Here is a 14642-nt window from a genome sequence, read left to right as displayed (position 1 = left end):
CATCACATTAATGGTTGATGGTATAAAGCCTGCGTTTTCTGTGGCAGAATTGCAAGAACACCAAGTAAAGGAACTTCATTGTAATAGGGGTTTACTGTAATATATATATTAAACATTTATCTTAAGTGGAATGCGTGTAGCATTTCTGTGGCCGCTTTGAAGGGAGCAGGAAGTTCAAAAATCTTTTGCAACTACAGCATTATATTCAAAACTTTTTGGTTTGACTGTTAGTGCTGAAAACCCTGTTGCACCATTTTTTCCTTGGCTTTACTGCATGTGCAAGTTTCCAATGTGGCAGCCCAAATGTTTGTGCCAATTATCCTCCACACTTTTTTTTTTTTTGTACCATGTCCACAATCTTAAGCAATGCGCAGACCTGCACATGACAGTGTTCCTGCCCATTTCTTTTCTGTGTAGGCTTGTTGGATATGTTTGAGAGCTTTTCAGCAAACACTGCCACTTCTGCTCATTGTTATCCAGCAGCAAGATGTTCTTTGCTGTCAAATAAACAATTTTCTTCCAACTTTCAACTCTATGCAGTTTGTGCATTTTGCAGCCTCGGGCGAGATGTGGCAATCACATCGGCTGCATCTGCTTCAGTGGGTGTGGTGGTGGGAGTAGCCTGTGCTCTTGGTTGCCATCCATGTAGGCTTCAGATTCCAGCAGCATTTCCTGGCAGGGAACAGATACATAGATTATATTGCAAGATATTTTCCTGTCTAAAAGCGGCAAAATGGGCTCTGGTAGATGCCTAGGCAGCTCTTTTGAAGGTGCCGTTTTTATCAGCACTAGCTTTCTTCCCTATGAAAAGAGCATTTAATGTCGTCCAAAGCAGCGAGTTGTTCTATTTTACAGAGCCCACAAAAAATATTTTCAAGCATTCCAAAATTGCAATCGGCTTGTAATGTTTTAAGATGTTAGCAGAGTGATAAATGACAGCATTAAGAAAGATGTGTTCATTTTGTGTTTCAGCAAAGCATGTTAAATAAAAAGGTGACCACTGACTACTTGCCAGCTATCACCAGTTATCGTTGAACAGAAACTGGTAACATAGCTGTGTATAATTCGTGTGTAATTTCCTGCAGCAGTGGGAGCTGCCCCTGTCAAATAGTGGTCAATAATTGCAGCTGAGGGCTCAGTCAAATGTAGAGCTTTCCTTTTAGTCTTTCTATGGTACTTTACCCTTCTTCCAGTGTAGGGTAGCATACTGGATATTTGTCTTAGTTCCGGTTAACCTCCCTGTCCTTTGCATCTCATTTTTCTGCAACAAAATAAAATTTTCATAGCCGTATTATGTGAACCACTGGAAAGATCTGTTGTTCAAACTTCAGTGTGGATTGGCAGCAGCATGCATAATAGTTGACAGCTAACATAAGGCCATTGCCAGCCTTTGCATATGCTTGACTCAGGGGTTCTCAAGCATGTTCGTTTCAGGGAACCCTGCTAAGCTCCATGATGCGCCAAGGAACACCCCCCCCCCCCCGAGTTAACCGAATTAAAATGTCCTAATTAACCAAATGTTGAATTATCGAGGGTATCAAGAAAACAATAACCAAATGCTTAACTACGTCAACACGCTTTTATTTACTCAATGAATCAGCAAATTCTGTTTATATTTATATGGCACAAGACCAGTGCGGAAGCTGAAATTCTTGTCATCTCATGAGTCATGACTGATTAGCGCTAGCAGCGGCGAAGGCCTCGCGCGCGTACATCCCGATTATTTTTTCACCAGTCAGCTGCTCGCCAACAAATTGCTCGTCTATCGCGTTGTAGCCGGGGCTCTTAATCTTCGACAGCTTTGCACTGAGTCAAAGCAAAACTACTGTTTGCCGCAACCGCTGCGGACGAAACCGCGGCCGCTACCGACGCGATCATGGACGGCGACCTTGCGGTTCAGAAGGCAGGCGGCCGACGCACGCACCAAGTCAAAACGAAACTACCATTCGCTGCAAGAAGTGCGGAGGAAACCGCGGCCGCTATCGACGCGATCATGGACGGCGACCTTGCGGTTCAGAAGGCAGGCGGCCGACGCACGCACCAAGTCAAAACGAAACTACCATTCGCTGCAAGAAGTGCGGAGGAAACCGCGGCCGCTATCGACGCGATCATGGACGGCGACCTTGCGGTTCAGAAGGCAGGCGGCCGACGCACGCACCAAGTCAAAACGAAACTACCATTCGCTGCAAGAAGTGCGGAGGAAACCGCGGCCGCTATCGACGCGATCATGGACGGCGACCTTGCGGTTCAGAAGGCAGGCGGCCGACGCACGCACCAAGTCAAAATGAAACTACCATTCGCTGCAAGAAGTGCGGAGGAAACCGCGGCCGCTACCGACGCGATCATGGACGGCGACCTTGCGGTTCAGAAGGCAGGCGGCCGACGCACGCACCAAGTCAAAACGAAACTACCATTCGCTGCAAGAAGTGCGGAGGAAACCGCGGCCGCTACCGACGCGATCATGGACGGCGACCTTGCGGTTCAGAAGGCAGGCGGCCGACGCACGCACCAAGTCAAAACGAAACTACCATTCGCTGCAAGAAGTGCGGAGGAAACCGCGGCCGCTATCGACGCGATCATGGACGGCGACCTTGCGGTTCAGAAGGCAGGCGGCCGACGCACGCACCAAGTCAAAACGAAACTACCATTCGCTGCAAGAAGTGCGGAGGAAACCGCGGCCGCTATCGACGCGATCATGGACGGCGACCTTGCGGTTCAGAAGGCAGGCGGCCGACGCACGCACCAAGTCAAAACGAAACTACCATTCGCTGCAAGAAGTGCGGAGGAAACCGCGGCCGCTATCGACGCGATCATGGACGGCGACCTTGCGGTTCAGAAGGCAGGCGGCCGACGCACGCACCAAGTCAAAACGAAACTACCATTCGCTGCAAGAAGTGCGGAGGAAACCGCGGCCGCTATCGACGCGATCATGGACGGCGACCTTGCGGTTCAGAAGGCAGGCGGCCGACGCACGCACCAAGTCAAAACGAAACTACCATTCGCTGCAAGAAGTGCGGAGGAAACCGCGGCCGCTATCGACGCGATCATGGACGGCGACCTTGCGGTTCAGAAGGCAGGCGGCCGACGCACGCACCAAGTCAAAACGAAACTACCATTCGCTGCAAGAAGTGCGGAGGAAACCGCGGCCGCTATCGACGCGATCATGGACGGCGACCTTGCGGTTCAGAAGGCAGGCGGCCGACGCACGCACCAAGTCAAAACGAAACTACCATTCGCTGCAAGAAGTGCGGAGGAAACCGCGGCCGCTATCGACGCGATCATGGACGGCGACCTTGCGGTTCAGAAGGCAGGCGGCCGACGCACGCACCAAGTCAAAACGAAACTACCATTCGCTGCAAGAAGTGCGGAGGAAACCGCGGCCGCTATCGACGCGATCATGGACGGCGACCTTGCGGTTCAGAAGGCAGGCGGCCGACGCACGCACCAAGTCAAAACGAAACTACCATTCGCTGCAAGAAGTGCGGAGGAAACCGCGGCCGCTATCGACGCGATCATGGACGGCGACCTTGCGGTTCAGAAGGCAGGCGGCCGACGCACGCACCAAGTCAAAACGAAACTACCATTCGCTGCAAGAAGTGCGGAGGAAACCGCGGCCGCTATCGACGCGATCATGGACGGCGACCTTGCGGTTCAGAAGGCAGGCGGCCGACGCACGCACCAAGTCAAAACGAAACTACCATTCGCTGCAAGAAGTGCGGAGGAAACCGCGGCCGCTATCGACGCGATCATGGACGGCGACCTTGCGGTTCAGAAGGCAGGCGGCCGACGCACGCACCAAGTCAAAACGAAACTACCATTCGCTGCAAGAAGTGCGGAGGAAACCGCGGCCGCTATCGACGCGATCATGGACGGCGACCTTGCGGTTCAGAAGGCAGCCGGCCGACGCACGCACCAAGTCAAAATGAAACTACCATTCGCTGCAAGAAGTGCGGAGGAAACCGCGGCCGCTACCGACGCGATCATGGACGGCGACCTTGCGGTTCAGAAGGCAGGCGGCCGACGCACGCACCAAGTCAAAACGAAACTACCATTCGCTGCAAGAAGTGCGGAGGAAACCGCGGCCGCTATCGACGCTACCATGGTTGGCGACTACGCATTTGTGAAGGCACGCAGCCGACGCGCGCACCGAGTGAAAACGAAACCACGGTTTGCCTGAACCGCTGCGAACGAAACTGCGGTGGTTATCGACGCGATCATGGATAGCAACTACGCACTTAAGAAGGCACGCGGCATGCCGCCAACGCGGTGTTACGCGCGGCGATAAAAGCAAGAATAAAGTCTTTTAAGGGCGCGATTAGGCACGAAGCGCTCCGGCGTTGCTGTCAATCACGTGCCGCGCACGCTTTCCACTGAGGACCATGGCGATGCGGACTGCTTCGTTTCGGTTGGACGCTAGCGCAGTTCTTGCTTGCTCTTCTGCGGCGCGTACTTGCGATGCTTCGCGCATATTTTTTCTTCACTTTTTTTTATTCCTCCAACGTATACGTCAGTGCGCACGCAATCGGCACCTACGCTATCTACAAACGGGAGAAATGCGCATGTTGGTAAATTACGGCCTCCGAGATTTAAGTTCGAAAGCTTAGGCGTAATGCCCGTTTTCAAAGGTTGGGTGGCTACAAGCGGCTTGCGAATTTATTGCACAGTTCGCGCGTTGCCGTTACGCAGTGTGATGTGCTTTTATTGCGATAGCAATTATATGGACACTCAAAAGCAGATTTCTGCCGTCGCCGTCGCCGTGAGGTTCCGTATGACGTCAATGGAGATGAAATCGTCGCCGCGCGCCGAACGCTGTATGTGCGAGTGAAAGGGCGCGAGGGGCGCGCGCTTTCACGGGGAGTGAACGCACGGCGGAGAACAAACGCGCGTTCTGCGCCGTGCTCGCTTAAGGGCTGCAGAAGTAGGCGTCTATTTCCTCCTTTACAATCACCATATATGTAGAGCAAACGCGCCTTCTTCCGACGCGCGAGAGGCCGTGGGGGAGGGGGAGGGAAGGGAGGCGACGTTTAGCTGCGGCACCAAGTGCCTATTTATATCAGAGGCTCCGGCAACAGTCACCAACGCCGCACGCATTTTGAGCGAACGCGGGCAAAACGCCGACGGCGTCGACAATAGTTCTGCGTGTTGCCGGTGCTGCTGCATGTCCAAGTTTATACAGCTGATAAAGCTAATATCATTACTCCGTATAGCTCTCTACAGATTTGCTATCGCAATTGATGCTTCGCCTTTCAGGTGAAACTGCGACAACTTTTTTGACACTCGGGCATGAGTAACGGAGGTTCTGTGGATCGAGCGCACCTCATTTTCGCCGTTTTAACCACTTGGTTAGCGCGGGACCACGGAAAATTTGTCAGTGGCTCGCGGAACCCCGAGCAGGGGCCTGTGGAACCCCAGGGTTCCGCGGAACCCACTTTGAGAACCCATGTGCTAGAGGCTGATGGTGGCTGAGCGAGGGGCATTATAAGCAGTAGCACTGTGCTGGAACTATCTAAAGGTGCCTGTTTGGACATTCATTTGGAATTTGAAAGAAAGGGAACAAGATTTGTGATTTCTATTTGAAACTGCCATTTGCAGGTTCCTTTGAAGCCCTACATTTTTAATTAACCTAAGATATAGAAAGTTAATTATATGTAAGGTACTTTGATTTCAGGTAAAACATGATGATTCCTGTTTTTTGCACGCCGAACAAAATTTGTCCATTCGGTTAAACCTGCTTTCTCCCCGAATTTCGCCCTTTTGTAAAGCATAAGGTGTTACAAAACTAATGAATGCTGCCAACGTTTTTTGAGCAGGTGATAAAGATATATTGTAATTAATATTTATTATTATATTAGTATAGTATATGCCAAGTTCTCGCTTAACACTCAAGCAAAAACTGGCGTATATAAAGGTACAATATATTCAGTACGTGGCGGCCTGCAGTGAATGAAAGCTTATTTTCTTAATAGCTGCATTTAAATGAATATAGTACAACAATGGTGCATTACATCACATTTCCCACTCGTTTCGTAATGTAGACCGGTAATGTGCTAGGAGGCAAATTACCGCAGCGCTGATGTTGCTGTGAATTGCAAACGGTAGTTGAGATAATGTTTACCTAACTACTTTATCCTCAAATTGCGATTGATTTGTCTAGTTGGTATTCCATTCATTTTGTTGCAAGAGTGTTTTGGGACGGAGTAAAACAGGATGATGACAGACAAATACTAAAAACCCGACAGGTCTAGGATGGACAAAAATATGCTCCCATTGCATATGATATATCTACGCCAACAAGCGCTTCTAATACAAGTAACCCTTTTGCGAAGCACTCCCTTGTGCACTACTTTTTCAACTTTTCTCCTGTGTTCAAAAAAGCGCAGAGAAGAACGTAATGAATCGATAACCACACCCGTGTCTATTTGTTGTTTTTGTTAATGTGGTTTCTTCCTGACAAAAGGATTTGTAGAGATAATTTCGTCACATAATTTGCAAGCCCCCTGAATTTAAATAAAAACCCAAAAGCAAGGGATCCTACTGATGCGCTTCTGAGGGTCCCCTAAAGGGGCCCTGAAACACATTTCTAACTAATTGTAGAATGTCCACTATTAAAGTATACATTGTCCCACGAATCTCGTGCCGCAAAAATTTCTCGAATGCTTATAAACCAGAAGCCCCGGCTAAAAGTTTGGCGAAAGGTCTCGTCGCAGCACATCGCTGCCATCTCGGAGGCCATGCGCAGCAACGCTCAGTGCAACAACAAAATTATTTTTCTCTCTTGGAGATCACAGACATATTTTTCATTTGTTCAACTCAAAATTAGCAATTATTTATTACTGAGAGTGTTCTCACGATCACGACATCAGCTACTTGTGTTGGTTGGCCAACTACTTTCAATCAGCTTTCGATGACAACATTGTGGATGCGAGAGCAAGCATCTGTTCACTGCTTTTGACACGAGATTGTAAGTTCCCTGCTGCATGCACTACATTGCAATGATATTTGGCTTGCATGTTGGCAGAAGCATCTTTTTTCATTATGTTCGAAAAGTGTTTCTGTGCCCCTTAACGTATGAAAAGCAGCACATTATCCCTTAAAAGTTCAATGAGGCAGTCTATACACAAGGTATTTCAGCTCATTTGCACCAAGCTTAAAAAAAATGTATTATGCGGATGCAGCCAACACAGTATTAATCACTGTTCTTTGAGCAAAAGTGATTTACTAATTAGCAAATGTTATTGCGAGTTTTTAGCTTAACGTAAATGCCAAACTCGTTATGCAAAAGTAGGGGAGAAACGTCCGAACATTTCATTTCAATGAAAATATCTGTTGTGGATTTAGTTTCTCTGACGTTCTAAAAGGGTGTAAGATCACCTGTCCAGGTGATTGTGTGTAGCTTTCTTACTGGCCCTCAAACATGCTTACAACGAAGGATCATTGCTGAATGCAGATAGGCTGTATGAATATGCTTAAGTTATGGTGATAGATTGGAGACAATGGTCTTGGCCTCTGCGTTGGCCAAGATAACTTGCCTGCTGAAGTGATAAAGCTGTGGGAGGTAGCAATCTAGAGTGTATGACAACTCTAAAACTGCTAGTGCTTTTTGCTATTGGCAGACTGTAAATGGTGAAGAGCTTGTGGTAGTGGATGGCAATGTGTCCAAGGCAATTTTCTTTGCAGTCACATCAAAACCATAATTTTCGCTTGTGGCCTATTCATAAATTTGGTCTGCATGCAACAGATTGTTCATTTCAAACGCGTATGAGGGCACAAATGGTGCTGCACGCAAGTGCCCTGTCGCGTAGTATAGTTATTCCGATTTAAAGGGCCCCTCACCAGGCCGCATAGCAAATTTTGGTTATACGCTGGAAGTTATGTGCCCTCTAGGGGGCATTCTACCGCAACAATTTTTCAAATTAATTCATTAATAGCCGAGATAGAAATATTTCAGTGCCGCGAATCCATGATATCAGGAGGCGAGCGTCACCGCCAACGTAGACACTCTCCACTTGCCCCCGTCTAGCCTCCGCAAGCGAAATTCCTTCCTTGCTTTCTCTCATGCTAGAGGATCGCGTGACGCATACGTCACGGGCTCCGCCTTATTATTTTTTCTCTCTCTCTCTTTTTTTTTTTTTTTCTGCGCGGCGCACTTCCGCTGACGGTCTCGCGCGCGAGCTGTTGCGGTTGTCTCGTTTCGCGCAGCGCATTATTTTGCGCACTGTGCACGAGAACACCTGACTAGCCGTATAAGACAGTGCTACACGAACACCGAGGCAGACGCAAGCGGATTACAGAGCATGATCGCGCGCTGGAACACGGTGGAAAATGACGTAGTTTCGCCCTCTGCGCGCGCGACTGCACGATGTGGGAACAAGCAGACGAACCGGAAGTACACCTCTCTTACTACAGCACGAAATAAAACAAAGACACGCAGGCATTCGGTTTGTAGGTTTTATTATTTCTCTAAACTTTAATTCGTCTATTAAAGCAACAGATCAAACAAATAACTGATGTTGCCTTGGAAAAAATGCGGCCAGCTTGACACTAGCGGTGTCAAGTCTGAAGAAACAGCGGAGCTGGGCGACGTCCCTTAGCAACTAAAGTATGGTGGCTAGAAGGGCCATATCTAAAGCCTCTATTCTCGACACGCATGGCGGCTGCACGGCCGCCATTATCCGCCATGTTGACTCTCTCATTGGCTGCCTAGAGGTCACGTGTTTTGAAATTTGTGCCGGGAAACGGAGGTTTTGCAAAGTGCAATTTTGAGTTTTCATCAAAAGGACGAAACGTGACGTGGAGCTGCAAATTTTATTGACTAATACTTTTTTGTGGTCCTTGGCACCCATAGAGTTTCATATTACTTTTTTATTTAGAAACTCTATGCTGGCACCTATATTGCGACTTTAGCGCTTTAAAAAGAAAGTGGTCGGTAGCGTGCAGAAGCCCGTGCAATGCATCTGCTATTTCGCGAATATGTGGTGGCGTTCCAAGATAGCGGGCATGTCAGTTTGTTGATTGGCTGCTCTATTCTGGACATTCCGCCATTTTCTTCGAGGCGTGACGTAGGCGCGACGCTTACAAAATGGCGCCGATGGCCCCCATTTGGTTTCGTAACGTGACGCAAATTTGACGTTTCGCCTAAGAAACTGTAATGTAGGCATTGAACCTAGCGTTCTTGATAAAGCAAAACATTTTTCCTCCCCAGTAAAAATAAAGCCGCTAGCTCAAAGCGTGCGATTATTCCATCAAAATCGTTTCTCGCTTCCGTCGTCTGCATGCGCACAAGCTGTCATCTGCTTCATTAGCTCGGATGCGTGTCCTCGGGAAACGGAATGAGTCATCGTAAATTGGCGCCCACGCGCTTGCTTTCTACCTTGAGACAACATACGCTACCTACCAGTGATGATGAGCGCACGCTCTAGGCCGCGTTATCGCTATCTCGTGAAACGCAAGTGACGCAGTCCGACTCGGTATGGCTGAGAAGCGGCTGAATATCATCGATAGCGTTGTGCTCGCAACAGGTACGAGGTATCCGCTTGCGCGACGCAAGCGCCGGCGCTGTCATCTCTAGTTCACTTCGCTGCTTACTCGCACCGCGAGACGAACCTTCAAGGTGCCGTCTTGCGTACATTTCTTTTTGTAAATTAAAAAGCCGCCGTTGTCATGCATAGCCTCTGATGACGCGAAAAGTCATTAATATTGATTACAATACAAACGCAGTAGTGAAAAGTGCAAAAAGTCGCAAGCATTTTGCTATTTTCAACCAATACTAGTTCAAATGAACGTGTTTTTAATAAAAATTATGGTTCAAAACACAAATGCCAACACCTCCCGAGAGCGATGCAAATGCTATGAGCACGCGTTATGAACAAAAGATTTTCACGGCCCCAAAGGACGGGGAAAATGCGGCGAACGCATGCCTCTCTGTCGCCATTACATATGGCCGCTCATTACCATAATTCGCGCGGCTCGTCGCACCACAAATTATGGTGGAAAATCTCTGCAATGGCGGCCCAGCGCGACGTCACGCAACGTCAAATTGACGTTTACGAAACAGCCCTACCTGTGACGCTCTTCACGGGATATTCCTTCAGCCAATTAACAAGCTGACATGCCGGCTATCTTGGAACGCCACCACATATTCGCGAAATTGCAGATGCATTGCACGGGCTTCTGCACGCTACCGTCCACTTTCTTTTTAAAGCGCTAAAGTCGCAATATAGGTGCCAAGGACCACAAATAAGTATTAGTCGATAAAATTTGCAGCGTCGTGCACGTTTCGTCGTTCTGATGAAAACGCAAAATTGCATTTCGCAAATCCGTTTCCCGACACAAATTTCAAAGCACGTGACCTCTCGAGAGCCAATCAGATAGTCAACATGGCGGATAATGGCGGCCGTGCAGCCGCCATGCGTGTCCAGAATAGAGCCTCTTCTTTCTGGGGTTTTACGTGCCAAAACCAGTTCTGATTATGAGGCACGCCGTAGTGGAGGGCTCCGGATTAATTTTGACCACCTGGAGTTCTTTAACGTGCACTACAACGCAAGCACACGGGCGTTTTTGCATTTCGCCTCCATCGAAATGCGGCCGCCGCGACGGGGATTCGATCCTGCGATCTCGTGCTCAGCAGCGCAACGCCTTAGCTGACGAAGCCACCGCGGGGGGAGAATAGAGCCTCAAAGCCCTTAGACTAGTTGATGTATGCTTAACGTGGCTTAACTTGGCTTTTTCTAGGCAAGGTTGGGCTATCAGGGCAAGGCTAGGCTATCGTGGCAAGGCTGGGCGTTGACGCTTGGCTTGATTCTCGCGTTCTCTGTATTCCGGATCAGCTAGGCGACGTCGCATATCGGCGGTTTGTTGGCGAGGTAGGCTGGATCGGCACGAAGACGGCGATGCCTTTCTCGCGTGGCTTGAAGGCGCTTCTCTCGTCGGGCAGCCTCTTCTTCCGGCGTCAAGGTGCGCTTAGGCCGAGCCAAGGACGTTGGAAAAAAAAATTTTTTTTTTCAACCTCGTTGGGTCGAGCTATATCTCGGTAGAGCGAAGAAATGCCCAGGCGCCTGCCGCGCGCACGCTTTCATTAGCGCGGTCACATGACTCTGCTGAACACAATGTCCAGGCGAGCATAGCGCGCGGCGCGCGCTATGCTCGCGAGAGACGTGGCTCCTCCTCGCTCAACCAGTTTTTGCATTGCATACCGGAATTTCGCCAAGCTTAAACAGCTCTGCTGTTAAAATTGAAAATCACGTGCCGCTGAGTGACGTCAGAGCATGGCGAACTACGTAGGCGCACTTGCGCGATCGACGTCGACTCTCCGGCTGGGAGCGCGGCGCGCGCGAGGGGAAGGGAAAACGGCGTTTTGTTTGAAATTTAGGCTCTTTCCGCGGCGCGTAGGGCTGCAGTACTTAGCAGACACGATCGTTTTAGCGCGCATAGCATGCAATGCGCGTGACAGCTCAAAATGGCCAGAACTGGTGAGGGGCCCTTTAATGCATTTTCTTTGGAGCATGGAAAAACTAAAGCCACATCAACATCTTCATGGAAAGATATCAGTACGTTATACAACTTCTCAGCCTACCTTCCCGTTTGTCTACGGTTATCAAGAAACTGCAGTCTACAACTTCATAGACGGTGTTGCATTTGAACCAATAATTTAATATTTGGTTATTGAATGACTTGATCTCTTCAAAAAATGCTCGAAGTTGTTCAAGAGAATGTAAGCAATACTGAGTTGGTTGCATTTGCGTAATGTGCACCTGCCTTTACCCTCCCCCCCCTCCCCCCGTATTTGGCACAAGTAAGCTGAAACAGTCTGTATATCTGATTTTGCGCCTCTATATCGTTTTCTTTTGTCTCTGCATAACCTATTCAACGTTCTGTAGACAGTAGCTGATAAAGACACAAGGCTGTAAGCCATATACGCACTGTTGCAGACAATCTGTGGTATTTGCCCATAGACAACATAGTCTTCGTAGGCTATGTTCATAGTCTGCGTGTTTTAAAAGTTTATGTGCATTGTAGAGGTCGACCTACCATGGCTCGTGCGGCGACCGGCTTCAGCTGGAAGTCGACCCGCTGAGCCTCCGTGTGGGGCTGGTACTCAACAATGACCTGCTTCTGGGCGGGGATGTAGCCGCGCCGATAGACACGGACTGCATACGTTCCGGGAATCAGCAGCCGCCAGTATTCACCATTCTCGCCTGAAAGTGGAACAGACAGACCCCATAGGACAGCTCTTCGTGGAACTTGCACATTTTTCATTATCCTCCAACCAGTAGCGCACCCAGGATCTCTGCCGGGGGGGGGGGGGGGGGGGGGGTTGACAGTTTGCCAATACCATCTAAACAGCACTAATTTCAATTTCTTCACGGGAAATTCTCAAAAAATGCTGTTTTTGCGAGTGTGCAAACGATTGCGCGTCTTACATCTTAGTTGCAGTACTCAAAGAGAGAGAGAGAAAAAGGTAAAGGAAAGACAGGGAGGTTAACCAGAGGTTATCTCCGGTTGGCTACCCTGTACCGGGGGAGGGGTAAAGGGATGCGAAAGGAGAGAGAGAGAAAAATAAGTGAAAATAAAGAATAAACAAAAAGGAAGGAAACAAGAAAATCACACACGCACACAAAACAGAACTGTTTCTGTGGGCACTGTCATGAAGTCCGCGAAGGCGTTCTCGTGTTGCATAGTCTGAACGTTCCGTCCTAAGTAACACAATGCAGAGTCACAATTTGTCACTGAGTCCGGTGTCTTTCAAGTAACGCAGCAGTGCCTTCAGGGCGGCTCGCGCCGTTGTTTGTGTAGGCCAGTTTCCAAGGATGTTCCTTTCGGTTATTGGGCGTTTGTCCAGTTGATCTATTGTCGCTGAGAGAGCTGCTCTCTATGGGTTGAAACGAGGGCACTCACAAAGAAGGTGTGCGATTGTTTCGTTGCACCCGCAGGATTCACAAAGTGGGCTATTGGCCATTCCGATACGAAAGGAGTACGCATTTGAAAATGCTACTCCAAGCCATAGACGGATTAGAAGTGTGCAGTCCCGTCGTGGAAGGTCGAATGGAATACGAAGCTGTAAATTAGGGTCCAGGGCATGAAGGCGTGCACTTGTGAAATCGGAGGAATTCCATTGCATCAATGTTAGCTCACGCGCAAGCACGGAAAGTTTTTTCGCTGCGTCGGCTCTCGAAAGAGGAATGGCAACGCAGTTGACACCGTCATGGGCAGATCGGGCCGCTGCGTCCGCTCGATCATTGCCATGTATGCCACAGTGACTAGGCAACCACTGATATATTATATTGTGCCCTTCATCAACTATGCGATGGTGTACTTGTCTTATCTCTGCGACGAGCTGCTCATGTGATCCATGGCGCAGTACAGAGAGTAAACTCTGGAGGGCTGCCTTGGAGTCACAGAAGATTGACCATGGATGGGGTGGTTCCTCCAGAATGAAATGAAGAGCCGCACGGAGGGCTACCAGTTCAGCAGCTGTTGTTGATGAGACATGTGACGTCTTTAGCTGCATCTTGACGGATCTTGCTGGAATCACCACTGCGGCAGCTGAACTTGTAGGTGTGACTGAGCCATCGACATAAACATGTACGCGGCCACTGTGAACCTCATGTAAAAGTCCTAACGTGGCCTGTTTCAAGGCCAAGGCAGTACTCAAAGGCGCAAGGAAAGAAAAGGGGTTGAATAAAAGTGGGGGTTAACTCGGCCTCGGGGGGGGGGGGGGTTACAACCCCCGAACCCCCCCCCCCCCCGCCCCCCGTCGGTGCGCCCCTGCCTCCAACCAACTAGCCCATCAGTACGTTCATTAACGTACTCCTCCAACTGGAGTCGTAACTAGTTAGATCAGACCGATCATGTTGCTGAGTTTGTGCAACGGCACAAGTGGAAAGGCACAAAAATAGTCACTTTCTTATTACGGACTAGTGGATATAACGAAGCAGTATATATATATATATATATATATATATATATATATATATATATATATACAGGGTGCTCAAAATTAAGCTTTACAGAATGTTTAGAAATCGCATGTGGCAGGTAACATAATTCTTATCATGGAGCTGGGTTATTTCGATGAGGCGGAGATTAGTGGCACGAGAAATCGAAACAAATATTCAACTAGTTAACAAAAATTCACTAATTAACTTCTTAATTAACTTTACGACACATATTGCAATTTACGAATTGTAGTCGGTGAGTTTGCAAGACGCATCCACTTGAAATGAATTTCCAAGATGACACCAGTTTCGAGATGTTATTTCCCAAAGTGTGGGACGAAATGCATGGGCGTTTCAGTTACTTTTGTGCTTCAATGTATAAAACAGCATTTTGGTAAAAAGTAAGTGGAACAACAGTGCATTTTTACGGCGAGTTTGATGGCGCATATCTCCAAACTGGTATCATTCTGGAAATTCATTCCAAGTGGATACGCCTGACAAGCTCACCGGCTACAATTCGTAAATTGTAATATGTGTCGTAAAGTAATTAACTAAGCAGTTAATTAGTGAAGTTTTGTTAATTAGTTGAATATGTGTTTCGATTTCTCGTGCTTCTAATGTCCGCCTCATCGAGTAACCCAGCTCAATGATAAGAATTATGCTACCTGCCACACGCGATTCTTAAAAATTCCGTAAAACTTAAAAATG

At 48.5% G+C, this 14642-nt stretch overlaps 1 protein-coding gene across 1 annotated transcript in view; it reads right to left on the bottom strand.

Annotated features, from left to right (window-relative positions):
- Nucleotides 1-387: 387 nt before the first annotated feature.
- The window catches only part of LOC119436558 (carboxypeptidase D-like), a 52665-nt gene continuing 38410 nt past the window's right edge, over nt 388-14642 (bottom strand). Inside the window, exons 8-9 of the mRNA XM_037703437.2 lie at nt 12028-12194; nt 388-672 (exon numbers count right to left, since the gene is read on the bottom strand). Of these exons, the coding sequence (XP_037559365.2) occupies nt 577-672; nt 12028-12194 (263 nt within the window). The 3' untranslated portion in view covers nt 388-576. The remainder of the gene's footprint in view (nt 673-12027; nt 12195-14642) is intronic.

This window comes from Dermacentor silvarum, chromosome 1 (genome assembly GCF_013339745.2).
Source record: "Dermacentor silvarum isolate Dsil-2018 chromosome 1, BIME_Dsil_1.4, whole genome shotgun sequence".
Classification (NCBI taxonomy): Eukaryota; Metazoa; Arthropoda; class Arachnida; order Ixodida; family Ixodidae; genus Dermacentor; species Dermacentor silvarum.
The sequence above is the reverse complement of the archived record's forward strand: the minus strand, read 5'-3'. Positions and strand labels throughout refer to the sequence as shown.